This window comes from Ursus arctos, unplaced genomic scaffold, assembly GCF_023065955.2.
Source record: "Ursus arctos isolate Adak ecotype North America unplaced genomic scaffold, UrsArc2.0 scaffold_30, whole genome shotgun sequence".
Taxonomy (NCBI): Eukaryota; Metazoa; Chordata; class Mammalia; order Carnivora; family Ursidae; genus Ursus; species Ursus arctos.
The window spans coordinates 10965744-10992545 of NW_026622986.1; the positions used below are offsets into that span (position 1 = coordinate 10965744).

The 26802-nt window shown below is 36.4% G+C and overlaps 1 protein-coding gene across 20 annotated transcripts in view; it reads right to left on the bottom strand.

Moving 5' to 3' along the window:
- Positions 1 to 26802, bottom strand: part of ANKRD26 (ankyrin repeat domain containing 26) — a 124074-nt gene that overhangs the window by 68422 nt on the left and 28850 nt on the right. For 7 of the 20 annotated variants that reach the window (XM_048219381.2, XM_048219383.2, XM_048219388.2 and 4 more), the window contains 11 exons: positions 24529 to 24652; positions 24177 to 24232; positions 20699 to 20792; positions 18596 to 18694; positions 17941 to 17969; positions 17781 to 17850; positions 17624 to 17652; positions 17458 to 17530; positions 12155 to 12237; positions 10092 to 10229; positions 6996 to 7147 (listed from right to left, as the gene is read on the bottom strand). In XM_048219381.2, the coding sequence (XP_048075338.2) occupies positions 6996 to 7147; positions 10092 to 10229; positions 12155 to 12237; positions 17458 to 17530; positions 17624 to 17652; positions 17781 to 17850; positions 17941 to 17969; positions 18596 to 18694; positions 20699 to 20792; positions 24177 to 24232; positions 24529 to 24652 (947 nt within the window). The remainder of the gene's footprint in view (positions 1 to 6995; positions 7148 to 10091; positions 10230 to 12154; positions 12238 to 17457; positions 17531 to 17623; positions 17653 to 17780; positions 17851 to 17940; positions 17970 to 18595; positions 18695 to 20698; positions 20793 to 24176; positions 24233 to 24528; positions 24653 to 26802) is intronic. The other 13 variants (XM_048219391.2, XM_048219386.2, XM_048219392.2 and 10 more) reach the window with 5 other exon arrangements.

The following is a 26802-nucleotide window of genomic DNA, read 5'->3' on the forward strand; positions in this document are numbered from 1 at the left end:
GAGCACAAGCAGGGGGCGCAGCAGGCAGAGGGAGAAGCAGACTCCCCACCGAGCATGGAGCCCCACGTGGGGCTCAATCCCAGGACCCCGAGATCATGACCTGAGCCAAAGGCAGACACTTAACCTTAGACTGAGCCGCCTAGGCGCCCCAAGCTAATGTTTCCTAATAATTTTACCATAAAGTATAAAAATATCAATTTTTGTAAAATCCTGTTGCCCGTCTCAATTCATTAATTAATTCACTGAACAGTTATGAAGTCCAACCATTTGTAAGGAAATATACATCCCTTGCTTCAAAGACAGATAAACATACAATTATAACACAATGTCATTTGTGGGGACAAAATTGCCATGCACCTCTTTGTAGGAGCTGTGGAATCAAGCACCATATACCAAGGGGCCTAGGAAAAGTCTTGCCTACCATGCATCAGATAACAGGCACACTCACTACAGTCTCAGCTATGGACCTAGCAATAGCCCATAAATTGGCTCCAGCCCCTTCCTCTCAGCCACATCCAGGAGCCCCTGGAAAACACTGTCTTAGATAATCACCCATGAATGACAAAGCTTTTTTGGAAAACCAGATTTCCTGCAGAAAAGTTTCAGCACACCACCGGAGCAAAAAAAAAAAAAAAAAAAATTCAGATTTGGACACACTGGAAAGGTAGTCATTAAAGACTACTTCAAATGCAAAGACAGCAATGCAAAACTTCAAAGAATATAAAAAGTCAAGGAAATGTGACACCACCAAAGGATCACAATAATCTTCCAGTAATCGATCTCAAACACATGGAGATCTGTAATGTATCAAAAAAAGAATTCAAAATGGCAGTTTTAAGGAAACTCAATGAGCTACAAGAAAAAACAAAAAGCCAACTCAGGGGTGCCTGGGTGGCTCAGTCAGTTAAACGTCTGACTCGATTTCATCTCAGGTCATGATCTCAGGAGCATGAGATCCAGCCCTGCATTGGGCTTATGATCAGTGCAGAGTCTGCTTATCCCTCTGCCTTTGCGAATCCCCCTGCCCCGCTCACACACATGCTCTCTCTAAAATAAATAAATAAATAAAATCTTAAGGAAAAAAAGCCAGTTCAATAAAATGAGAAAAACTCTATATCAACAAAATGAGAAGTTTTAATAAAGAGTTGGAAGGGCACCTGGATGCCTTGGTCAGTTAAGTGTCTGACTCTTGGTTTCGGCTCAGGTCATGATCTCAGGGTCGTGGGATCCAGGTCCAGGTCTGCTAGAGATTCTCACTCCCTCTCTCTGTCCCTCCCCTGACTTGCTCTCTTTCTCCTTCTCTAATAAATAAAAAAAAATTTTTTTAAAAAGACCTGGAAATAGTAAAAAAGAACTAAACAAAAATTCTGGAGCTGAATAATATAGGGAATGAAATGAAAAAAAAGCAACAGAAATCAATGACAGGAAAATAGATCCCCAAAAAATCTGTGAATTTACAATTTTCAAATTTTAAAACTGTCAAATGATCCAATCAGTGGAGAACAAAGAAAAAAGCATGAAAAAGAGTGAGAAAAGCCTATGTGATTATGTAATACCACTAAAAGAAACAATGTGTAAATTATTGCAGTTCCAGAAGGAGGAGAGAGGGATTAAAAAAACATAAAGCTTCAAGAAGTCATGGGTGAGAACTCTCAAACCTGGGGAAACATTTGGACATCTAAGTTTATGAAGCTCACACGTCACCAAACAAACTCAACTTAAAGAGATATTCTCCCAAACACATTATAATAAAACTGTCAAAAATCAAAACCAAAGAGAGAATTTTAAAAGCAGCAAGAGAAAAGAGGCTTGTCACCTACAAGTGAACCCTCATAAGGCTATTAGCAATTTCTCAGCAGAAACCTTACAGGCCAGGAGACAGAGGGATTACATATTCAAAATGCTGAGAGAAAAGAACTGCCAACCAAGAATACCATACTGAGCAAAATTATCCTTCAGAAATCAAATCAGTAAGTTTGATACACATTAATATAATGAAAAAAATTACATGATTATCTCAATATGTGCAGACCAAGCATTTGACAAAATTCAACATCTTTTCATGATAAACACTCTCAATACAGTGGGTACCAAAGTACCACAGCAGCAATGTCCACAAGAGCCAAACTGTGGAAGGAGCCGAGATGCCCTTCAACAGATGAATGGATAAAGACGATATGGTGTATATATATAATGGGGTATTACTCAGCCATCAGAAAGGATGAAATCTTACCATTTGCATCGACGTGAATGGAACTGGAGGGGATTATGCTGAGTGAAATAAGTCAGTCAGGGAGAGGCAATTATCATATGGTTTCACTCATCTGTGGAATATAAGAAACAGTGCAGAGGATCATAGGGGAAGGGAGGGAAAACTGGAAAGAAATTAGAAGGGGAGACAAACCATGAGGGACTCTTAACTATGGGAAACAAACTGAGGGTTGCCGGAGGGGAGATGGGTGGGAAGATGGTGTAACTGGGTGACAGGCACTAGGGAGGGCACTTGTGATGAGCACTGGGTGTTGCATGCAAGTGATGAATCACTAAAGTCTACCCCTGAAACCAATAATACAATATATGTTAACTAACTTGAATTTAAATAACATCTAAAAAACAAAAAAGAAACAAGTAACATCATGAAAAGGCAACCTACAGAATGAATGAAAATATTTGCAAGCCATGAATCTGAAAAATGGTTAATATCTAAAATATATAAGGAATTCATATAATCTGACAGCAAAAAACAAATAATTCAATTAAAAACTGGGCCAAGCACCTTAACAGGCATCTTTCCTCAGAAGATATTCAAATGGCCAACGGTACCAAAAAAGGGGCTCAACATCACTATTCATCAGGGAAATGCAAATCAAACCACAATGATACACCCATCACCTCACACCTGTTAAAGTGGCTTTCATCAAAAAGACAAGAGATACCACTGGCAGCGTTGTACAGAAAAGGGAATCCTTGTACACCATTATGGGACTGTAAACTGGTACAGCCGCTCGGCAAAACAGTGTGGAGGTTCCTCAAAAAACTAAAAATGGAACTATCATATGATCCAGTAATCCCATTTCTGGGAACGTATCTGACGAAAATGAAATCATTTCTCAAAGAGGTATCTGCACGCCTATGTTTACTGCAGCATTATTTATAGTAGCCAAGACACGGAAACAACCTAAGTGTCCATCAATGGATCCGGGGATTTAAAAAATGTGGTATGTATTTACAAGGGAATATTTTTAGCCACAAAAAAAAGGGAAACCCTGCTATTTGCGACAACATAAATGAACCCTGAGGGAATTATGCAAAGTGAAATAAGTCACACAGAAAGACAAATAGTGTATGATCTGACTTACAGTGGGATCTTCAAAAAAACAAATTTACAGACTGGTGGTAGGCCAAAGGGTACAAACTTCCTCTTATAGGACTACTAAGTTCTGAGGGTCTAAAGTACAGAATGCTGATTACGATGAACAATACTCTGATATATTTGGAACTTGCTAAGAGAGTTGCTAAAAAGGAAATGATAATTATGTGAGGTGATAAGAGTTATTAACACTATTATCATTTTACAATATAAACGTGTATTAAATTAATACAGGTATACCTTACACTTACACAGTTATCTGTCAATTTTACCTCAATAAATCCGGAGAAAATTCAAAAATACTCATATGCCATTATATATCACTCAAAAATTGCAATAACCTGATTAATTTTGTTTGAAAATAAAATGATTTGGGGGTGCCTGGGTGGCTCAGTCAGTTAAGCCTCTGCCTTCAGCTCAGGTCATAATCTCCAGGTCCTGGGATCTAGCCCTGCATCAGACTCCCCACTGAGTTTCTCCCCCTCCCTTTGCCCCTCCCTCCTGCTCCTGCTCTCTCCTTCTCTCTCACAAATAAATAAAAAAAATTTTAAGTTTCCTTAAAGAAAATGATTTGGTAACTTTTGTACACTTTTACCCTACTATTTAATCCTAACATAAAAAGCTAGATTTACCAACAGAAAATTATAATTACCTTTTCATAGACTAAATGCATGCAAGAGAATATTATTAGTAAATAGCTACATAAATTTACAAAAAGACTGAAATTTCCCACAGGAGATTTTTAATTTAGGAATTGAACAGGAGCCCCTAAGAGCACTGAAAACAAAAACAAAGCGAGCAATTATTGTTTTAAAACTGTTACACAGATAACTCTTCTGATTAAAATTTAACATCAAAAAAGAAGGATCTTCCTGAAACCAATTATTAAACAATTCTTCTTGACCCAAATTTCAAAAATAAATCTATAATTACAGAATATGAAATCACTTTCATTTTGAACACAGTTGATAGAAACAACTTTTAAATAGAAAAACATCTAGTTAAAGTCACCTCAAACTTAGGGTGGGGGGGGGACACAACTATGAAGCCATGGTAACAAGAAGCCACCACAACCCATTTTAAATGTGTGTAATTGATCAATGCCCGCTGGCCTCACCCACCAACCAAGCAATGTCAGCTCCTCCCTTCTAAAAGAAAGCCTAAAGAGGGGACAAAATCCCTCCGATACACATGCCTTGAGTGCCAACCAATCAACAACGGTCTCACCCAAATTACCATGGTGTTTCAGCTGATGACAAGCCAGTTAATTCTCTGGAAGTCCCCCAAACCTTAAACTCTACTCTTCCCCAAACCCTGTATAAGAATAGCGGACTGCTCTGTCAGAAAAGACTGTAAGCGATCAGCAGAGCTCTCTTACTAGTAGGCAATAAATTCCAACTTCATCTTTTTATTTCAGATATTGAGGGCTCATAATCCTCTGGCAAGAATTTTTAAAGCCCTATAATAATTTACCACCATATTTTTTTCCTTAATAAAATATAAATGAAGTTTGCTATTCCTTTGATCCATTTTATCATGATTAAAACTAACATAAATACCAGTAAAAAAAATAAGTAGCAAGTAACCACAGTATTGGGCCCCCCAAAAATTAAAAAAATGCATATAACTGACAGGTTAAATTGTCAGAATGGCCCCATGTCAAACTTCCTTTTCGTTTAAGTGAGAATTAGTATCATGTTAAAAAAAATACATGGAGGTGAAACGCCATTCACTCAATAAACATTTATTGAATAGAACTATATATGCTAGAACGTTTTCTAAGCACGATAGATTAAATAAAATGACACCTAAGAAATTATGTCTAGATTTATTAAAGTGAAAATCAACGGTAACCTTTCAAAAATCAGTTCTGGAGTAGTGGGAGTGAAAACTACTAGAGACAATTCAAGAGCAAATGGGAGGGAAATCAGGATCAGTGAGCGTACACGGCTCTTTTAAGGATATCATAGCTAAGCGGAATGATCATAGATAATTTTTCTTTTTAGTTTAGTTCAATCCTTACACAATGATGATGTAGTATTTTTGTAATAGTTTGATGTTTTTAAAATTACATACATGTAGCATTAAATGTTTTTTTAAAAAATGACAGACCAAGGAGGCGACTGGGTGGCTCAGTCGGGTAAGTCTCTGACTCAATTTTGGATCAGGTCATGATCTCAGGTTGTGGGATCGCATGGGGCTGGGCTCTCAGTGCCAAGTCTGCTTGTCACTCTCCCCCTGCTCTCTAATATAAATAAATAAAATCTTAAAAAAAAAAAAAAAAGCCAGGTCAAGGCATTAAATAATTCACAAAATTATACAACCAAAAGACTCCTTAAAAATTTTCTAGATATATATTATATAACCCGATTGTCATTTTTTCTCATCCTTAGAAAGACCACAGAAAAAATATAAAGTTTCAACAGCAGTGTTTCATGCTTGATAAAGATCATCTAACGATAGGATATCTTCTACTATTCAAAATAGTCATATTAAAATTCTAAAGAGCAGTAAAAGGGGTTCGGAATGCAGAAGATATTCCTATTTTGTAAACCAAATTTTCATAAATTATAAAATGTGAAGTCACTGTTGAAAATCTGTGTGGTGCATGTAGAAATATATTCTCTTTAAAAGGGAAGGATAACAGCATGCATGCAAGTACCTTAAAAAGAAGATTCACTGCATTAGCAACATCTTGGCTTACGGCACAGGGGTCATCAAATCAAATGTTTATATAGAATATGGGACAAATTGCCATATGAAATCTCTTGGTAATATTCAGATCAATTTGAGGGCCTAACATTTGAGCACTCCTGCATTAGGAACCAAAACCAAAACCTAGTAACTTAATTTTGTTGGTAATTATGTTAGAGCACCAGTGTAGCAGGTAACTTCCTTTTGCAACTCAGCAGATATTAAAAGTATTCTAAAATTTGCATAAGACATGACATCAAACCAAACATTTTAAATATACTTTCTTACACAATCAGTACACTGCAGACCTAAATTCATTTTTTCAAATGGTCGCATACTACCTTGTTTTATAGGGGTGAAAATTTACTTCCTTATTGATGGATATTTAGACTAGCTCCAACTTTTTGATATGAGAATGCTATAATAAATATCCTTAACATATCTGTCATATTCTATACATATAATAATGTATAATAAATGTCCTTAGAATGTATGTGTGTATGTGTATATGTGTGTGTGTGTGTGTGTGTGTGTGTGTGTGTGTGTGTGTTTACACAAGTCATGTTTTCCTATAGGATCTAGTCCTGGCAATGAAGCCGTTGGGATAAAGGGAGAGCATATTTGAAATTTTTGAAACCACTGCTAAATCACCCTTCAGGAAGGATTTACCAATTTCATCTAACAGCAGTGTATAAGAATGCCTTTTTCCTCACATCTGCTAACTTTGGTTGTTATTTTTTTAATAAAATATTTATCACTATGACTGCAAAAAATGGTATCTCATTATTTGCATTTTTCTGATTAGCACCCATGATGGAATCGCCTTACTAAAAATATAAAAAGTTGTTAATCATGAATGTTAGCTCCAACTAGAATTTGTTTCCTAGGAAAATAGTAATTACCTACTATTTACGTATTGCTATAGGCTTACCCATCAGAATCTTCATCTTCCATAATAGGACATAGGTGGTTATCAGTTTTTCCACTCGCTCTTTGTTGAATTAGTCCAGTAGCAGCAGCGGCATATATGCTTTCTGATACTGCCAATTTATCACTTTCGTGCCTCTTCCTTTCTTCAACCATCTTTAAAGGAAGTTTGATACTAAGGATAACTGTTACTACTTTACCCATTAAAAAGAACTTTTTTCATTAATGATAAATTTTTTAAAGATTTTATTTATTTATTTATTTATTTATTTATTTGTCAGAGAGAGAGAGCAAGAGCAAGGGGGAGGTGCAAGCAGAGGGAGAAGCAGGCTCCCTGCTGAGCAAGGAGCCCGCTGCAGGACCCAGTCCCAGGACCCTGGGATCATGACCTGAACCAAAGGCAGATGCTTAACCAACTGAGCCACCCAGGCATCCCAGAACTTTTTTTCATTAATTCTACCATTTGACTCCTAGTTTGTCGTAATTTTAATCGATAAAAATATTTTGTGTTTAACTTTATCATTACAAGTAATTGCAATTTTTATAAATTCTGCTTCATTTCTATTTGAATAAAAACAGCGTAATTGGGACATGTGGGTGGTCCAGTTGGTTAAGCATCTGCCTTTGGCTCAGGGCACAATCCCAGAGTCCTGGGATCGAGTCCAGAGTCCAGCATCCTGCTCCTTGCTCAGCCTGCTTCTCCCTCTGCCAGCACCTCCCCCTGCTTGTGCACTCTTGCTCGCTCGCTTCTGACAAATAAAACCTTTAAATAAATAAATAAAATTTAAAAATTAAAACAGCAGAATTTTCCAAAATTTCAAAAAGGGCTTTCTTCATTTTGTATTCATATTCACGCTTTGCTAACATTCCCCACCCCACCTGACCAGCAGATACAAAGAAATAAAAAGACAAAGACACAAGATTTGTCATCTTCTGTCTTTACCACCTGGATTTTGCATAAACAGCCAGATTTAAAGGATGTGACATTGTAGTGCTCCAGGCACAAATAGGAAGCTTTCCTCTTTCTGCACTGAGCTATTCTTTCCCTAACTGCCTTTTACAATTCTTTTTTCATTTGGATCCTAGGGTTATCAAAAATTGACAGTGTTCATTAAAATACATGAATCAGAAGTCACCACAACACAAAAAGAACAGAGCAAAACTGATGTTAGTGTAGAATTTTGGGAAATGAGTCATGCTCCCCAAATTCCACATTCAATAACCACAACATTTTATAGCTAGAGGGTATAAAAGTAACTATCAACTTCAATCCCATTTTCTGCTGATAATGGGAGTAAAACCAAAAAAGGTTCAATGATTCGGCCAAAGTTCCTGAAGTGGCATTGCCTAGCATTTTATGGCACCAAAAGAGATGATACTATTCCTTAATGCTGAATCAGGTAAGTTATCAAATTCATTAAATTAATCAGATACATTAAAAGTGTGACATTGACACGATAAGTTAATACCTTAACTGGGGATGAGGTGCTTAGCTACTTTTTCTTTTAAAGGAGGCGATCTCGAGATTTTTGACTATTCGTAAAATTTAATTCACCTCAAAAGTCAGTTTTCTCCCTTCAAGTGAAATACTGAAGATTTGCTGAAGGTTTATGCTACTACTTACATTATTAAAATCATACATGTCAAATGTACCATACTTTATTAAACACAATATAAAGGTTTGACTCATCAGAAACATGTGAGAATGGTGATTTAAAAAAAAAATGTGGAGGGGGTGCCTGGGAGACTCAGTCAGTTGGGTCTCTGACTCTTGATTTTGGCTTAGGTCATGATCTCGGAGTCGTGGGATGGAGCCCCACATTAGGCTCTGTGATCAGTGGGGAGTCTGCTTTTCTCCCTCTCTCTCTCTCCCTTTGCCCCTCCCCCTGCTCATGCGCTCTCTCTAAATAAATCAATCTTTAAAAAAAATTCTGTTTAAAAATAATGTGAAGGGAAAAAAGTGATAATATAAGTATTTGTTTTTAAAAATATCTCAAAGTGGTCATGTTGGAATTCTAAGTTCCAAGAGTGAGTAAAGCAGAGAACATTGCACATACTGAAACGATAAAGAGAAGCAATAAATAGATTGGTTTAGCTCAAATATTTGTTTATATCCTTTCTCTTAGTCCTTGCTTCTTTCCCATTTTATTATTTATGGAAATGCAACTTATATTTAAGCCAATAGATAAAAATAAAAATCCCAGAGATGGGGCTCCAGGGTGGCTCAGCAGTTAAGAGTCTGCCTTCGGCTCAGGTCATGATCCCAGGGGCCTGGGATCGAGGCCCACATCAGGCTCCCTGCTCAGCAGAGTCTGGCTTCTCCGTTTCTCTCTCCCTCTGCCTCTCCCTCTGCTCATGCTCGTGCACACACGCGCTCTTTCTCTCTCTCTCAAATAAATAAATAAATAAATCTTAAAAAAAAAAAACCTAGAGATTATTGTATGTTTTTTAAAGATTTATTTATTTTAGAGAGAGAGAGCATGAGCAGGAGGGGCAGAGGGAGAAGGAGAGATAAACTAAAGCAGACTCCACACTGAGCCCAGAGCCCAACGTGGGGCTTGATCTCACAACCCTGAGATCACAATCCACGCCAAAACCAAGACTCAGATGCTCAACTGTGCCACCCAGGCACCCCAAGATAATTGCACTTTTTAAGCAATTTTCTTTATGGTTAGTCTGGTTCATGAGGTCACACGGTAGATAGCTAAATTAGTTTCCCAGTTCATATGCCACTTGGGAAACTGACAGAGAAACTTAAGGAAAAGAAATCATAAGAATGCTTCCTGCACTCCTATCATTTAGATAGCAGAAATAATCTATTTCCAAACACAATTACATATTTAGACAACCCATCTTATACGTGAACTTTTTTCATAAGTGGAAAATCAAAATGGCTCAGATAATGATAAAGAGAAAAAACAAAAGAGCGGCAGCAAAGTGAACCTCTAGCTCTTTTTAAGTTGAACTTTCTCGTTTTCCAACGACAGGAATCTACCTGTAACAGGTCTATCTCATTCTTAAACATTAGTATATCTTACTGTAATTCTTCACTTAGATGTACTTCTGATGTTCTGTAACTACATGATGGAGAAGAACTCACATGTTCTAATTCAGGTTCCATGCTTCTATAGTTATTAGTACTGTCGTTATCTGCATTTAGTGGCTTCTGAAAGGAGTCTTTTTTTTTCTTGTGCTTGTAATAGCAGAAATATTGTGCCTTTTCATTTGAAGCATTTCTCTTATTTCACGGGAGCATGCAAGCCAAAAATCGAAAAGGCTTCTTAGATCACTGGACGGAGGTATACATCCAATGTCTAATCTACAATTAGTGCTATTTTGGTTCATACTTGCTGACATTCGCATATCAAATTCTTGGTCCTCTTTTACTTCAAACGTAACGAGTGGGTTCCTTACATTTTTATTTTCTGTATCACTATTAAAACTCTCATTTTTGTTAAAAACATGCTCAATGTCTGGTTTACCATTTTCACAGTCTGATTTATTTCCACTGGATGAAATATTAGAAGATGACTGGCAAGCATATCCCAAGGACCCAGAGTTTGGACGAGAAAGAATGACATTTTTGAGACTAGGCTCTTTTTGTTCGGGAAATGCCTGAAATACTACAGGGACAGGCACTGCAAATGCATCTTTTTTCTCACAATCAAGTCTATCATTTGTTAAATGAGAAGGTATTTACTTTAAGTTTGCTCCTTCTTTAAAGTTACCATGTCGTGATTCTTCTTTAGGATAAGTAGTAATTTTGTCTTTTTCACAAATAGCACCAAATTTCCGCTTTAACTCACTGGTGATGAGTTTTAAATTATTTTTCCACTCTAATTTGCCTTTCTTGTTCCACATTTTCTCATACTGTTGCACAGAAGGATGTTCTGAATATACAGATATATCATCCTTTCTATCATGTTTCTTATTCATTTCTGGTTCCCGAACCATTTTTTGCAGGTGCAAAAGTGGAATGTTACTTTGATGGATCTGATTTTCAGATGTCTTTTCTGCCAGGATACATGTTTGTAAAATAACTTTATCCTTACGTAATCAAGTATGGACAAAGAAAAATTAGAAAATAATTAAAATTTAACTGTTTAATTTCTTAAGCTATGTTAAGCTGCTCCCAAATCACTGGATTGTAACTAAGAAGTGAGAAATAACTCACCCTAGCCTAAGACAAAAGAAAAACATAAATCCATAAGCTTCATTTTGTCAGTTTTTTAGAACTAAACAATTCATTACATGTTACGGCTACCAAAAAATGAATTAGATGATTTTTAATGCTACAAACTTAAAACACTTTATCTCACCATACCTTAAATAGTGAGCCCCTACAGTGCATGTGAGGATATTTTTTGAAGATTAATAACTAGAGAATAGGCAAACATCAAATTATTAGAAGCCAAAATCAATCAACAGCAATCAGAAAGAAAACCAAATTCCTAAATTTTAATTCAAATTCTATACTATGATAGTGTTATACGTCACTATACATTATCTGCTTGTATCCAGCTCTAATATATTGTAATGCCCACTGAGTGGATACAAAAAATTTAATGAGACTCACTGATTTCCTATGCTGAAATGAAATAACTGAAAAAGTTATTATTACTCAACTACAAAGGTACCATCCTGGAAGGAGTGACTCTACAATAGGCAACTGTGTTGATTTTATGACCCCACTCTGTGAAGTCAACAACACAGAGATCACAAGGCAAAATAAGTCTTTAATCTGGGCATTAGTAACTGGCAATACAGAACTGCACATTTTGAACCACTGAGAATAATTACTCCTACACGAATCTAAGTCAGTAGTCATTATTGTCATACTGCTCATAATTTAACTACTTAAACAGATGATTCAATATTTGATGTTACCTTCTTTATCATGTAAAAATTACAAAAATGCAAGCAAACAATATTTGCGATTTTTTTTTGTCTCAATTCCAAGGATAAAGTTTAGCTGTAAGTTACTATAAAATCTACCAATATTTTAAGTTTTGTAACTTGTAAAATTTTATAAAAACTAAATACTAAGTTATAATCTGTTGACTTCAATATGGCCGTTCAAACGATAATTTCGTTTGAACTAGGTTACATTATTAAAGCAGGGAAAACAATATCGGAATATTGGAAATCTAAATTTTTACATACCTGCAGGTGGTTATTTTCACTTTTACCAAGTCTTTCTTGCTCTTCTTCTGATGTCATTTCTAAGTTTCGTTCTGAGGACAAATCTATATATTTAGTTAAAATGGACTACTTTTAGCATGGTTAGATAAAAGTTATAACCTTCATAAAAATAGAAAATAACATTTTATCAATTAAGATTTTAAATTAAACTTAATCTTTAGCTGAATATTTACTTGAAGAAATACTTTTAATTATCGAAAACTTCAACAAACCATTTGGGAAATACTAAATGTCACCAGGTTAAAGGCATACAAACATCTCAAAGATTCATTCACAAATTCATCCACCTAACATCCATGAACAAAACAACCAGAAACAAAATTTGAAAAGGCAGCAGAAACATAAAATCACAACAGACTCTTCCTCACCTTATACCAGTACCTCTTAAACACCTTAAGCTTCAACTACATTATTCATGGTTTCCAAAATTACTTGTACTTTTGATGCCATTATCAGTGTACAACCTTCCCATGGGTGTATGTGCCTGAAATGTTTTCCTCTACTACTTGGCAAATTTCTTCACACCTTAGGACACAGACTGCTATGTAAAGTCATCCTTGATTATGGCCTTCCTTCCCCACATAAACAGGTGTCTCTTTCTTTGGGGCTACCTTACTACTTTACAGATTTTTCCAGTGCATCTTCACCACCTGAACTGCTAATCACTTCTTTATATACCTATCTCATTTCCTCCTACACTGTATGGAACAATCACTCACTCTCTCTCTCTTTTCAGAGAGGGAGGGGGCAGGAGCAGAGGGGGAGAGAGAATCTTGACCAGGCTCCATAACCAGCACTGAGCCCCAGACAGGGTTTGCTCTCACAACTCTGAGGTCATAATCTGAGCTGAAATCAAGAGTTGGACACTCAACCTACTGAGCCACCCAGGCACCCCTGTATGGGACAATCTCTTAAATCATCTCTGCATAAACAGTCTTTATTTTACTCAGTAATTATTTACTGAATTCCCGCTGAATGCTAGGCACCCAGGTTTAAAGAAGCCTGTAGATAAAAGGTGTCAGGAATGGTTTTTCTAGAGATAATGCCTGAACTGAGACTGCAACAGTTGAGGTCAGCCAGATTCAAAGGGGGTAGAGGGCAGAAAATGGGGAGAGTATGCAAGGCTGTAGTTAAGACAAGGGAGAGAAGCACACAACAAGGTAAATATTTGTCTAAATTACAGGGATCAAAGAGGAAGACATCACCAGCAGTTCAGAATGCCAGAGAAAAGGGCAGACAGTAGAAAGGGTTAGAGCGTTTGGCAGAATTCAAGACTATGAAAGCCTTATGTGTAATTTTAAGATACCCGGACACAAATGTATTTTCAACAGTTCATAGTCATATTTGCATTTGAGACAGATCACTCTAAATGCTGTGGAGAGCAATGAATTTGAGGGGCATTATAATAAAAGACGGGAGATGAATTATAGGACAGTAATACAAAATAAAGATGAAGCAAGCACACCTGAACTGACAGAATGGCTCCAGAAATATTCAGGATATAAAATTATCAGGGCCCAGGACAGAATAAATCTGCACTAAACGAATAAACACAAAATCTTGGATCCCTAGAGAACTAACCTTGCTCATTACCTTATAAAAGGCATCAAGTGAGAAGAGAAATAATCTACATGAACTGTTTTAAGTTGCTTGTATTTATTTTATAATTTTTCTCTTTCGTATCTTCCTGTGTTAAGGAGCCTGTAGGCGTTTTGTTTTAAAAGTCCTGCTTCTTGGATCCACCAAGCTCATGAAGAAGTAACAGCAAACAAGTCAATTGTATAGGTAAATAACTTTGAATTTATTGCCTGTACTCACTACTCTAGGAGCTAACTGAAAATCTTTTGAAAATACAGTGTTAATTCTACAAGTAAAGAAAGAAAACTACAGGGGTGAAAAAAATACTGTACTATTTATTAGTACAGACCTGATCATATGAGAGAAAAGGCACTGAATTAACTGGTACATTAAGTAGAGCACACATTAGATGTGGTTAATCAATAGAGTATCTTAGAATTAAAATTGATTTTCCACATATTATTTTTAAGTGATATAGTACTATTTAAAACCAATATTCCATTTATTCATTAAAAATAATAAAGGAGGGTTCCTGGGTGGCTCAGTTGGCTAAACAGCTGCCTTCGGCTCAGGTCATGATCTGGGATTCCTGGGATCGAGTCCTCCATCAGGCTCCCTGCTCAGCTGGGAGTCTCCATCTCCCTCTGCCCCTCTTCCCACTCATTCTCTCAATCTGTCTCTCTCAAGTATATAAAATCTTTAGATAATAATCGTAATAATAAAGGGACACCTGGGTGGCTCAGTGAGTTAGGCGTCCACCCGACTCTTGATTTCAGCTCAGGTCATGATCTCAGGGTCGTGAGATCAAGCCCCCCATCAGGCCCAGTGCTGAGCGTGAAGCCTGCTTGGGATTCTCTCTCTCCCTCTCCCTCTGCCTTTCCCTCACTCCTCACTTTCTCTCTCTCTCTAAAAAAATAAAAATGAGAAAACAAGGGGATGGACTATGCATACATAGCTGAGAAGATGATAACTATATAGTAAATCCTAAACGATTCCCATTACTGCTGGGAAAGCCAACTCTAAAATAAAGTCATAGAGAATACAGGAAATAGTCTAATATTTCGTTTGGGAAGGTGTTTTTATTAGTTACAGTGAATACAGTTTAACCAATACTTGTGAATTTAGAGCTATAAAAATAAAGCTAAGAAATTATGTTTTGAGTAAGCAATCTTTAGATCTCTACCTAGTATTCCCAACTGGCTCCAAAGTTCTAAATATAATTTTGCTACCCGCTCTCAAGCGAATGCAAAAAACTAGCCTAAAGGAAATTACTTTCTCCGAATTCTTATTCATATGTTGTTTTGCTTAGAGCAAGAATGCAAATGTCTTGCTAAAAGATATTCTGTTTGGTTGTAGGTTGCAGAAAAGGAGTAAACACAAAGTAACTTTTGCCACAAAATTATTTTTGAAAAATCAGAACTATGGTGAAGTCATGGAGAGGTTGAATTCTCTATGATTCTTTATTACCTTCTTTGTGCTCTCTGGTTTCTGGTGGCTGTGATTCACACAGGTCGTGGAGTTTATAATTCTCTAACAGAAACACAGCTCAAATATTATTAATCTTTTCTTTATCTATTAATGTCGTCTGTCCAAATTCTGTGGGTACCAACTGAATTTTGGTCATCGATTGTGATACAGATGGGCACTTATCATCAACCTTCAAATCCCTGTATCTTTGACAAGTCTCATTATTCTGGGTCAAACCAGTGGACTCCCAATTGGACAAATCGGAAAACAAAGTTTCATTTATTAGAATGTAAATAATAATACAAACTTGACTAATCCGTATAAACTCTTCTGTCAAAGAAGCAGTCCCATGTCCTGTTCTTCTCCCAGACATACTACTGCTCATTCATAACTTACTGTATTTTACATGTCCTATACTTGCCATTCACACAGATGAATTTAACGGTCTCTCATTTTTTTCATTCTCTAGTATTACATATTTTAACTCACTCACCAAGCTCTATTACATATTCTGTATTCCATAAGGACTTTTGTTCACTAATAATTAAGATTTTCCAAGGTATGAATTTTTTTAGTAACAACATTTATGTCTAACCATTTATTTTATGTTTAAATACGCACCGTGTGTTCTGAAGACATGGGTTTTAAAAAACTTTTAATGAATGGTACTACTTTAATTACAATGAGATCGTCTTTCCTCAATGCACCAATATCTTCAGAAATGTTTAAGCCTTGGATAAACATCATAAACTTACGTGAGAAAAGCAAGCCTCGGCTGATCTAATCATTTTCATGTAAAAACAGAATAAGTCTCAGTCCACACTAGATCCAAAAACTACAGTGCCATGAAACAGAAAATGTATAACAAAACTATTTTCCTTTTTTTTAAACAAGCTTGTCTGATTTAAACCTCGTAAGGCTAGTGAAAGAAAAAAGCAAGAAATGCAGAAATGAAACCTTAATGCCCATTTCATCACAGGGTCCCTTTATCATTTTGCATCCATGAACCCTTATCTGGTTTAAAACAGTCCTCCCATGTCGTCTCAGAATCCCCTGAGTTCCAAGGTCCATCCATTCATAGGGTCCAAGAGGTCAAAACTATTTTCACAATAATGCTAAATGTTATTTGACATTTTCACTCTCATTCTCTTATTACGTGTACAGTGAAGTTTTCTAAAGATATGATACGTGATAGTATCACAACTCACATGATTAGTGGGTCATAGCTCGAATGCCTAACAATGTATGATTGTGTATGCTTGTATTTTAAATGTTTGTTTTAATTTTTAATATTGTAAATATCAACAGATGCAACCCACTTAAACAGAAGTTCTTTGGAATTCCTAATAATTTTTAGATGGTATAAAAGGACCCTAAGGCCAGTACGTTTCAGAATTACTGTTTTAAAAGATTGTATCTGCCAAATATTAAGATATAACTACTTCCCGCATTTTTAATAATCAAGGACACCATAGACACACACATAGACACACACACACACACACACACACACACACACACCAGTCTGCTAATGAGAACATCTGTTAGGCTTAAGATGATCAACAAAACACTAAGATGAAATAAAATACAATTGACATGTTAGCAAGTGAAGCTTTACACTAGATAAAGGTCAGAATTCATATAAACATTGTGAACAATGGAAAAATCTTAAAAGTCTACTAATTAATTTTTAGGGATCCCTAGGAAGTAAAGGGATTCCGAACTGGGAACTTTATTTATTTATTTAGTTATTTGTTTGTTTGTTTGTTTTTAAAGATTTTATTCATTTGACAGAGAGAGAGAGACAGCCAGCAAGAGAGGGAACACAGGCAGGGGGAGTGGGAGAGGAAGAAGCAGGCTCCGAGCAGAGGAGCCTGACGTGGGGCTCGATCCCAGAACGCTGGGACCACGCCCTGAGCTGAAGGCAGACGCTTAACAACTGAGCCACCCAGGCGCCCCAGAACTGGGAACTTTAGGATTTCAAAACATAAAAGTAGAAACTTGAGCTAAAGCTTCATTTTTAAAATCTCTTTTTCTTCTCCTTGTAAATATCTTTTGTTCAAACATGGATATCAACAATGATATCTACCTTATTTATGTCAAATTCTTTGGTTAAGTTTCCCACACATCCAAAAAAAAAATCAGAATAAGAAGAGAGTGAGCATTGAAATATTTTAGTGTACTTCCTTCCACCATTAAATTTGTATTGTAAAATTTACCTGATGTGGATGCTTGTTTTTTCTTAATTTCTACTGTTTTATTAGGAACAGAATCCTTCACTTCAACGATAAGCTGAATGGGTATTGAAACAATATGATTAAGACATAATGTACATTTCATTCAATTTGTAGTTAAAAATTCAAAATAAAAACATAAAAGGTTTACCTTCGAGTAAGGATATTTTTCAAGAGAATCTAAAAAGCAAAAAGAACATATAGTTAACTATATATAAATGTGAAAGTCAACTAAACATTCATGCAGTTACTACTAAGCTGAATTGTCATGCTTCCTTCCAACATTAAATTTGTATTGTAAAATTTACCTGATTTGAATGTCTGTTTTTCCAGCTCTACTGTTGTGTTAGGAACAAACTCTTTCATTTCAGCGGTAGGCTGAATGGGTATTGAAACAATATGATTAAGACATAATGTACATTTTATACAATCTGTACTTAAAAATTGAAAAAAATATAAAAGTTTTACCTTCGAGTAAGGATATTTCTCAGGAGAATCTAAAAGGAAAAGGGACATATAGTTAATTATATCTAAATGTGGAAGTCAACTAAACATTCATGCAGTTAGTACTAAGCTGAATCCTCATGCTTGGTGCTGAAAATGATTACATTAGGTTTTGGTGTTCTGTTTCTGGAGACAGGAAGGTGGGTTAGGACAGCAACAAGACAGAAATACGAACCCAGTATAAATACTGAAAAGAAAATACGAAGATATGTTCAATAGAACATGCAGGTAGGATTTCAAAAGTAAGATTATGTTTCAAATGACTATAACTACAACAGAAAAGTGCACATATACCAATGTGAACATGCTGACTGATGGGGAGAAAAGCAATTTTTGATCAGAGGAACAAATCATAAGTCTGGGAGGATAAACGTGAAAGCCAATGGTAGAATGCAACAGCACACCCTTAATGCAGTACAGCAGCATCAGTTATTCCATTATACTACAAGTATTTACCATGTTCTTCAGTCTGTCCTGTAATTTAGGCAGTACACAGTTGTGATGATAGTTCAACTGAATGCATAATTTAGTTTTCATGAGAAAAAGTGTTTTGAATTGATCGGCTTGGATATACACTTGTAGGATAATAGTTAATAAAAGTATTATTTTTTGTCCATACCCATGTGGGCTACTGGTATGCCTACATTTCTTGTATCCTCTACTTTAGCCATCTTAAGGTTTCTTGATCCACTCATGCAAGAAGGTATATAAAACACATCTAAGAAATAATGTACAATAAACTTTCAATATGGAGATATGACTACCAAAATGGAAAAAAATAATTTAACTGCCACAGAATTTTTAGATACTGAAAATCTTTTTTATTGCAAAATCAGTGTCATACTTATAGTAACAATTTTAGCATTTAGGGAAGGAACCCTATAATTTCTTTTGTTTCCAAAATTAATTTGATTTGGTAGATCATGTCAGTCTTTAAAAGGTTTTTTGAAACAGCTATCATATCAAAAAATTACCTATCTTAAAAAAAAAACCAACAGTCAAAGCTTCCATATTCAAATTAATCTCATTTGAATAATGAATACCAATGCAACATATATCTTTGATGCCTGAATAGATCTGAGGAGGATGAATGCGAGGCTATGTTTTACTCCAAGTCTAGCACTCCATCTGCTTTCAGCATTCTTTGTGGAGAAGCTGTGATATAATCTGTTTTTGCAAATACACTCAAGCCATCTAAAGCGAATTCTCTTGAGTTTCATCAACTCCAAAACTTCCTAGCTAACATGCTCTTTCTTCCCTCTTTCCCCTCACTATCCCCCTTCTTCAAAAGTACTTTCTGGGGGCACCTGAGTGGCACAATCTATTGGGCCTCAGCTCTTGATTTCAGCTCAGGTCATGATGTCGGGGTCCTGGGACTGATCTGGGCATTAGGCTCCAGGCTCAGCAGGGAGTCTGCTTGAGGATTCTCTCTCCCTCTTTCTTTGCCCCTCCCCCTGATCGCTCACTCTCTCTCTCTCATTCTCTCTCCCTAAAACAAATAAATAGATCTTTAAAATAAGTAATTTCTGGATCTATAGTCTTGATTGTCCTGCTTTTACATCCCTTTTATTATGGATTATCTCCACCACTTCTTTCCTCGTTGTTTAGCAGGTAGAATTTTACCTTTATAACCTCTATTTCTGCATCTCCTTGCTCCCCTCTAGCTAAAAACATGCTCAGAAATAAAAATAAAATAATACTTTTCCTTGATCCTATTAGGTCTTGAACTAGCCAACGGCCCTTCCAGATTTCTCTAGAGGGAAGTCTATACCCTTGCTACAGAGCACATGACCCAAGGACCACTGACATTGGCATCACCTGAGAGGTCAGAATGAAGAATCCCAGACCTGCTCCTCACAACGTGCATTTTTAAGAAGGTCTTAGATGATTCACTAAAATGTGAGAAATTCTGGTCCATACAGAGTCTGCTGCCACATTCCTTTACCTCCACTTAACCTTCTAGAAGCAAGCCTCAAGTTCATCACTATCAATTCTCTAAAATTGAAAGTGTATTAAAAGTCATAAACTTTCTAATGGACAAAAGTCCAATATCAGGGCTAAAGCTTCCTTGATTGCCCCCTACCTGACCTTGCTCTCTTCTTCCTTCCCATTCTCTTATTTTGCACTAAATGATAATAGCTTATGAAGTACCACCATTTTATATGACATTAAGATACATATATTTATAGCTGACTAGGACACAGCTCTGCATAATCAGCTGCATCAATCCTTAATGTCTTCCCAACAGTGAGGAAAGCAGTAAGAGTCGGAAAATTTTGGTATACTACTCTGACAAGTTTTGATACTGAAAGCTCACTTGATAGTACTCCTGCATTTCAAATAGTCTGCTCTTCCTTCTAAAATAAAGAATTATTTTATTTTACCACCTTCCACTCTAAAGAGCTGCTTACTGTCCTTCATCTACTCCCTGTACTCTCCACCTTTCTCATCATTCCCTCTTTGGCTCTTTTCCTCTTCTTTGCTGACGCTCCTTAGGTCTTAGAGTATCTTGAAATGGAACCAGTAATTTAGCCCCTTTAGTGGCACTCTCAATTTAATCTGTTGCTGACACCTGATAAGATATACACCTTCTTTCCTTTTCACATCTTTCTCCTTTCTATGCATTTAATAGGTGATTCTCTTTGGATATTAGAATATATGAATATTCCCAATTTAAATCAACAGTCTATCAAATGACTTTTCCATAAAATACAATTCTTACCTTCTACTTCTTCATTTAATATACTTGACCCTTTCTGATCTGTAGTTCCAGATGAATGATTAACATATTTCTTTGGAAGACTCTCAGAATTAGTCTGTTAAGATTAACATCAAAAATGAGTTGCATAAAGATTTACTAATCCTTTTCTAAGAAAATATCTGAATTTCCTACTTTAATAGCAATCAGACTTACAAATAAGCATGTATTGAAAACCAAAACATTTAAGAACTTCATATATGCTTTCTAGATTAAGTGTACCTTTTAATCTTCATTTGGCCCTTGACTCTGTAAACTGAATGTGGAAGGCAAGAGTAAATACTTTCGTAGACAGAAGACTGACTTATATGTACATTTTAACAGGAACTAACAAAACACCTAACTCTCCTTTGCATTCCCCACCAAAATAAAAGCATATTAAAAATAAGTATTTCAATAAATTCTTTAATAAGTATATTTGCTACAAATTTAAACTGTTCCTAATGGCAGAAACTTTTCCACTGTTGAAATAAGATACTTGACATAAGAGACCCTGGAGTATATCATATTGAGTATAAACAGAACACTGTGGTAGCTGCTGCTTCATTTAGATAAACAAAGACTTGGAATTTTTACTGATAGGAAAAATGGTTGAATGAAATGGCAAAGTAGAAATAAAAACTTTTCTTGAAATTATGTTTAAATAATAGCAGAAAATTTCAGATATAGGTATGAAACTATTCAAAAAGTATAGTAAGCTTTCACAAGGGAAGAATAAGAACATTTATTAATTACCTAAAATATACCAAGCACGTATTGAAGTGTGCACATTTTCTTTTCTACACTCAACAATAATAACAATGATTATGACAATGGGGTGGATCTTCCTGCTTCCTGGTCATTCCAAGACATCAGAGTGAAACAATGAACAGATGTGATCCATGGTTCTGTCTAGAATGTCCTTCTCCAAGACCTTTGCACGACTGGTCCTTCTCATCCTTCACTTGGCAGCTCTTGCCACATTCAGAGAGATCTTTTCTGACTAAAAAAATTCCACTCCCATTCTCATCCCCATCCTAACTACAAACTCCCCCAATATTCTCTAAACTAACATTTCCACTTTCTTTATATGAAGCACTTATAGTGACTTATAATGGATTGTTGTTTCCTTATTTTTCTGCTCCTACCACCACAGCCTAACCCCTCAGCTTGTATAGACTGGTACACAGCTGGTATTCAATAACAGCAATTTATTTAAGGTCAAAACATTTAAAATCATCTCACTGAGGGGGTGCTATGTGCCTCAGTCAGTTAAGCAGCCAACTCTTGATTTCAGCTCAGTTCATGATCTCAGGGTCGTGAGATCAAGCCCCGTGTTGGGCTCCGTGCTGAGCATGAAGCCTACCTGGGATTCTCTCTCTCCCTCTTCTTCTGTCCCTCCCCACCCCTCTCATGTGCACTCTCTCTCTCTCTAAAAAATAATAATAATCTCACTGAGAAGGTCTCAAGTACCAAATCACTATACTATTGATCCTTGCACAATGCAAGGGTTAAGGGCATTGATGGCCAGCAGTCAAAAATCCAAATATAACTTTTGATTCCCCAAAAACTTAACTACTAATCTATTGAACCTCCTACTTTCAAAGCAATTAGACTTAAAAATAGGAAAACTGTATATTAAAAACCAAAACATTTAAATAGAAGACCTTGTCTATGTTCTCTAGATCTATGTGTATAGATCTCGTATATGTTCTCTTAATCCTCATTTGGCCATTGACTGTGTAAACTGAGCATGGAAGGTCAGAGTACATTATAACCTAATGCTGACCTTACCAATAACGTAAAGGCAATTAATACATTTTGTATATTACGTGTCTTATATACTGTGTTCTTACAATATAAACTAAAGAAAAGCTTATTAAGAAAATCATAAGGAAGAGAAAATACATTAACAGTACCGTACTGTATCGAAAAAAAATCTGTGTGTAAGTGGACACAGAATTCAAACCCATCTTGTTCAAGGGTCAACTGTATGCCTATACAGTGTCACTAAAATTTAACATACCCCAAATTAGAAATCCACCTTCCCATTCTAACTTTCCCATTCTTTTCTTGACACTACTATCATTTATTTTATTGTCCTTCAGAAATCTTCACATTTAAAAAAGTGACCTCAATATTTAGTAAATCACTAAAAACTGCTGTGATCATTTTTGTCTTATATTTCTATAGCACCCTTTACAGTTTACAAAGTGTTTTCACATTTGTTACCACATTTGTTCATTACACATACCGGAGAGGTAGGTATGAGTACCATTTCTATGAATGAGGTCACTGACATTCAAACAGGTTAAAGAAGTTTCTCTGGGATCCCACAACTACCAAGTGACAGAACCAGGATGCTAGCATATCTCTTGACTTCAAATATGGTGCTCACACCATTGTGTAGCACCTGCCTGTGCTAAGAGATCAGGCCCTTTTTATCTCCTTCTATAGTCTATCACCTTAGAACAGGCCCTCATTACTTTATCCTTATGTTGTTACAAGTATGGCTGTGACAAAGAGACTCAATGCATACTATTTTAAGTATCTGAAATGGTTTTTACCTATTAAAAATTCAGTAAAGCAGGAGCACCTGCGTGGCTCAGTCGGTTCTGGGATCTAGCTCCATGTGCTCAGCGGGAAGCCTGCTTCTCCGACTCCCTCTGACCCCCTCCCTACCCTCTGCTCATGCTCTCTTTCTCTCTCTCTCTCTCTCAAATAAAATCTTTTTAAAAATTAATAAATACAACACCACTAAACCAAACTGTTATTATAATTCCAATGCTCCTTGTAAATCTACTTGACAATACAAATATAATACTTTCAGGGCCCCTGGATGGTTCAGTCGGTTGAGTGTCCAGCTCTTCAAATCAGTCGGGCTCTGCGCTCAAGAGTTGAGTCTGCTTCAGATTCTCTCTCCCTCTCCCTCCCGCTCACTCACTCACTCTCTCAAATAAATAAATAAAATCTTTTAAAAAATGTATATATGCCATATATATATATATATAAACAAAATACTTTCATGTCCCAGGCATTATCATTTCAAGTTTCAAGTTGTAAAAACTATAATCCAAACTCTTTCTAGATCTCATTAGGAGCTTTGCACATCCATATACACCACAGAATCATACATTTGGCCCTAGGTTGGGCCTGGAGCAATTCTTTAGTTTTTTAGATATCTTAATTTCAAAACACAAACTAATTCCTTTTCAGTTCTAAGCCTCAGTTTTCTGCAATAATACTACACAGCTTTCATTAAGTTAAGCTTGCAAATTAGCAGAACTGTATTATGCTATATCATTATATTTACACATAATGATTTTGTCAATTACAGGTAAAAGGATAAGGAAATACTTTTTATGGGCAAACACACAGACAAGAGAGTAAAGCCTAAGCATTCCTTTCATGTTTTAACATCACTCAATGCTTATATTGTAAAACAAGAAGAAGAAAACAGTACCTCAGAATCCCAAGGTGATTCTCTATCTTCCTCTTCTTCTAATCCTAATACCATAACTACAAAATATAGTCACAGACACTTTAATGAGAATACTATTATGAATTTGAAACACATATAGAAGCCTATCCATATTTATGAATATTTCAATAAAATAAAAGTGATAGCAGTAAAGATTTTCAGAGTGTTGAAGTATTTTCAAGAAGTTGGTAGTAGTTGGGATACTTATAAAGAAAGACAGCAAAAGAGAAATATCTTAATGAAATGGAAAACATATCTAGATCTACAGACTTTCAGATTTTTTTATAGTAACACTTAAGCATAGAAAAAAATTCACAGATGTTCACTGACTTACCATCTCCATTATTTTTGTATGCTCTATCAGAAGTCAAGTTGTCATTAACTGTTTGCCCTTGTGGAGCACTTTCAGTATCAATCCCATTGTCCTTTTTTGCAATTGCTGATAGCACCTCTCCTTCCTATAAAAACAACACAAAACGAAAACCCAACTTCAGAAAACACATTAATTCAATTGCTCCCTTACTCACTTACTCAAGAAAGACAAATACATACCGTCTCTGTCAAGTCATAGGCACTATCCTGGGACAAGTTGGAAGTAGAAATAAAAGACAGGGACTACCCTATATGCTAGTAGGGGTAGAGATGGACGAAAACAGATAAGAACAGAAGAGTATCATTTACTGGGGCGCCTGGGTGGCACAGTGGTTAAGCGTCTGCCTTCGGCTCAGGGCGTGATCCCGGCGTTATGGGATCGAGCCCCACATCGGGCTCCTCCGCTGTGAGCCTGCTTCTTCCTCTCCCACTCCCCCTGCTTGTGTTCCCTCTCTCGCTGGCTGTCTCTATCTCTGTCAAATAAATAGATAAAATCTTTAAAAAAAAAAAAAAGTATCATTTACTAGTTCTACAGGTGAAGTGAATAAAGCACAGCGAAGGCACAAAAGAGAAAACAGTTGTATATGGGAAGCTCAGGAAGTGCTGCAAAGATAGGGCTGTATTTTGAAAGACAGACAAAGTGCACAAGGAGGGTGTAAAGGGCCTTCTAGAAAAGGTAGAATGAGCAAAAGGATGAAGTATGAAATAACACAGGAAGTAACGATAGCTAGAGAATGTGGCAAAACTGGAACACACTTCTTGGGAATGGGATACAGACATGTAATTGGAAAATCAGGACTGAACCAAAAAAGGCAAGTGTCATGCTAGAATAGGAACTTTCTCCGTCATGTAATGGGTATCCACCAAATAAGCAGAGAAATTACATCGTAACAAACATATTTAAAAAGGTCACTCTGACAGCAATGTAAAGATGAACATAAAGGAACCAAAACCAGAAGAGTATTTCAAAATTACAGGTGAGGGGATGCACTATGGTAATAAGATATGAAAAATGGTAAGCAGGGACAAAATACTGAATGTGGTGAATGACTGTGCTGAATTTTTTTTGCTTTTTAACTTATTTCTTTATTTGTCAGGGAAAGAGAGAGAGCAACCACAAGCAGGAGGAGTGACAGACAGAGAGAGAAGCAAGCTCCCCGCTGAGCAAGAAGCCCAACGCAGGACTCGATCCCAGAATCCTGGGATCATGACGTGAGTTGAAGGCAGACACTTACTTAACCCACTGAGCCAGCCAGGTGTCACTTTTTCTAATTTAAATTCAATTAATTAACATATAATGTATTACTGGTTTCAGAGGTAGAAATTTTTTTTAAAGATTTATTTATTTTTACAGAGAGACAGAGTGTGCGCGTGCAGGGGGAGGGGCAGAGGGAGAGGAAGAGAGAGAGTCCTCAAGCAGACTCCCTACTGAGGATGGAGCCTGATGCAGGGCTTGATATACCAGGACCCTGAGATCACGACCTGAGCCAACATCAAGAGTCGGATGCTTACCAGAGTGAGCCACCCAGGGGCCCCTGGATGTAGCAATTTCGGGGAAGTTTGGAGTCCAGGATTTTTCCTGCCTCAGTATTTCAGTGGTGCCATATACGAGCATGGGGAAAACAAATGACAGAGCAGACTACAAAAAGTCAGGGAAGTGGAAAGGGTCAGAAACCATGTTTTCAATCCAGGACATACCAAATTTGAAACACCCAGGAGACTTAAGAAGAAAGTTATAGACAAATACATTTGAAGTAGGAAAAAAATGACATTACTTAGAAAAATATAAGTAATATAATTATAAATATTTAAATATAAATATAAAAAATATAATAGATATAATTAAATAATGTAAACCTACACAGAACTCTGAAATTTTCAGAACAAAAATAAAAGCAGGGGGAAAAAGCCATGGATTCAATATTTCAATTATATACTTCACATTAGTTTCAAGGATAGAAAATACACTTTTATTAACATAGGCAAGTTAATGGGCACCTGGGTGGCTCAGCTGGATAAGCATCTGACTTAGGATTTTGGCTCAGGTCATCATCTCAGATTTGTGAGACTGAGCCCCACATCAGGCTCCATGCTCGGTGGGGAGTCTGCTTCTCTCCCTCTCTCTTCCTCTCCCTCCTACCCTCTCCCCCCACCACACTCTCTCTCTCTCTCACTCTGAAATAAATAAAACTTTAGGAAAAAAACACATACAGGCAAGTATTCGTCTCTGTAATGA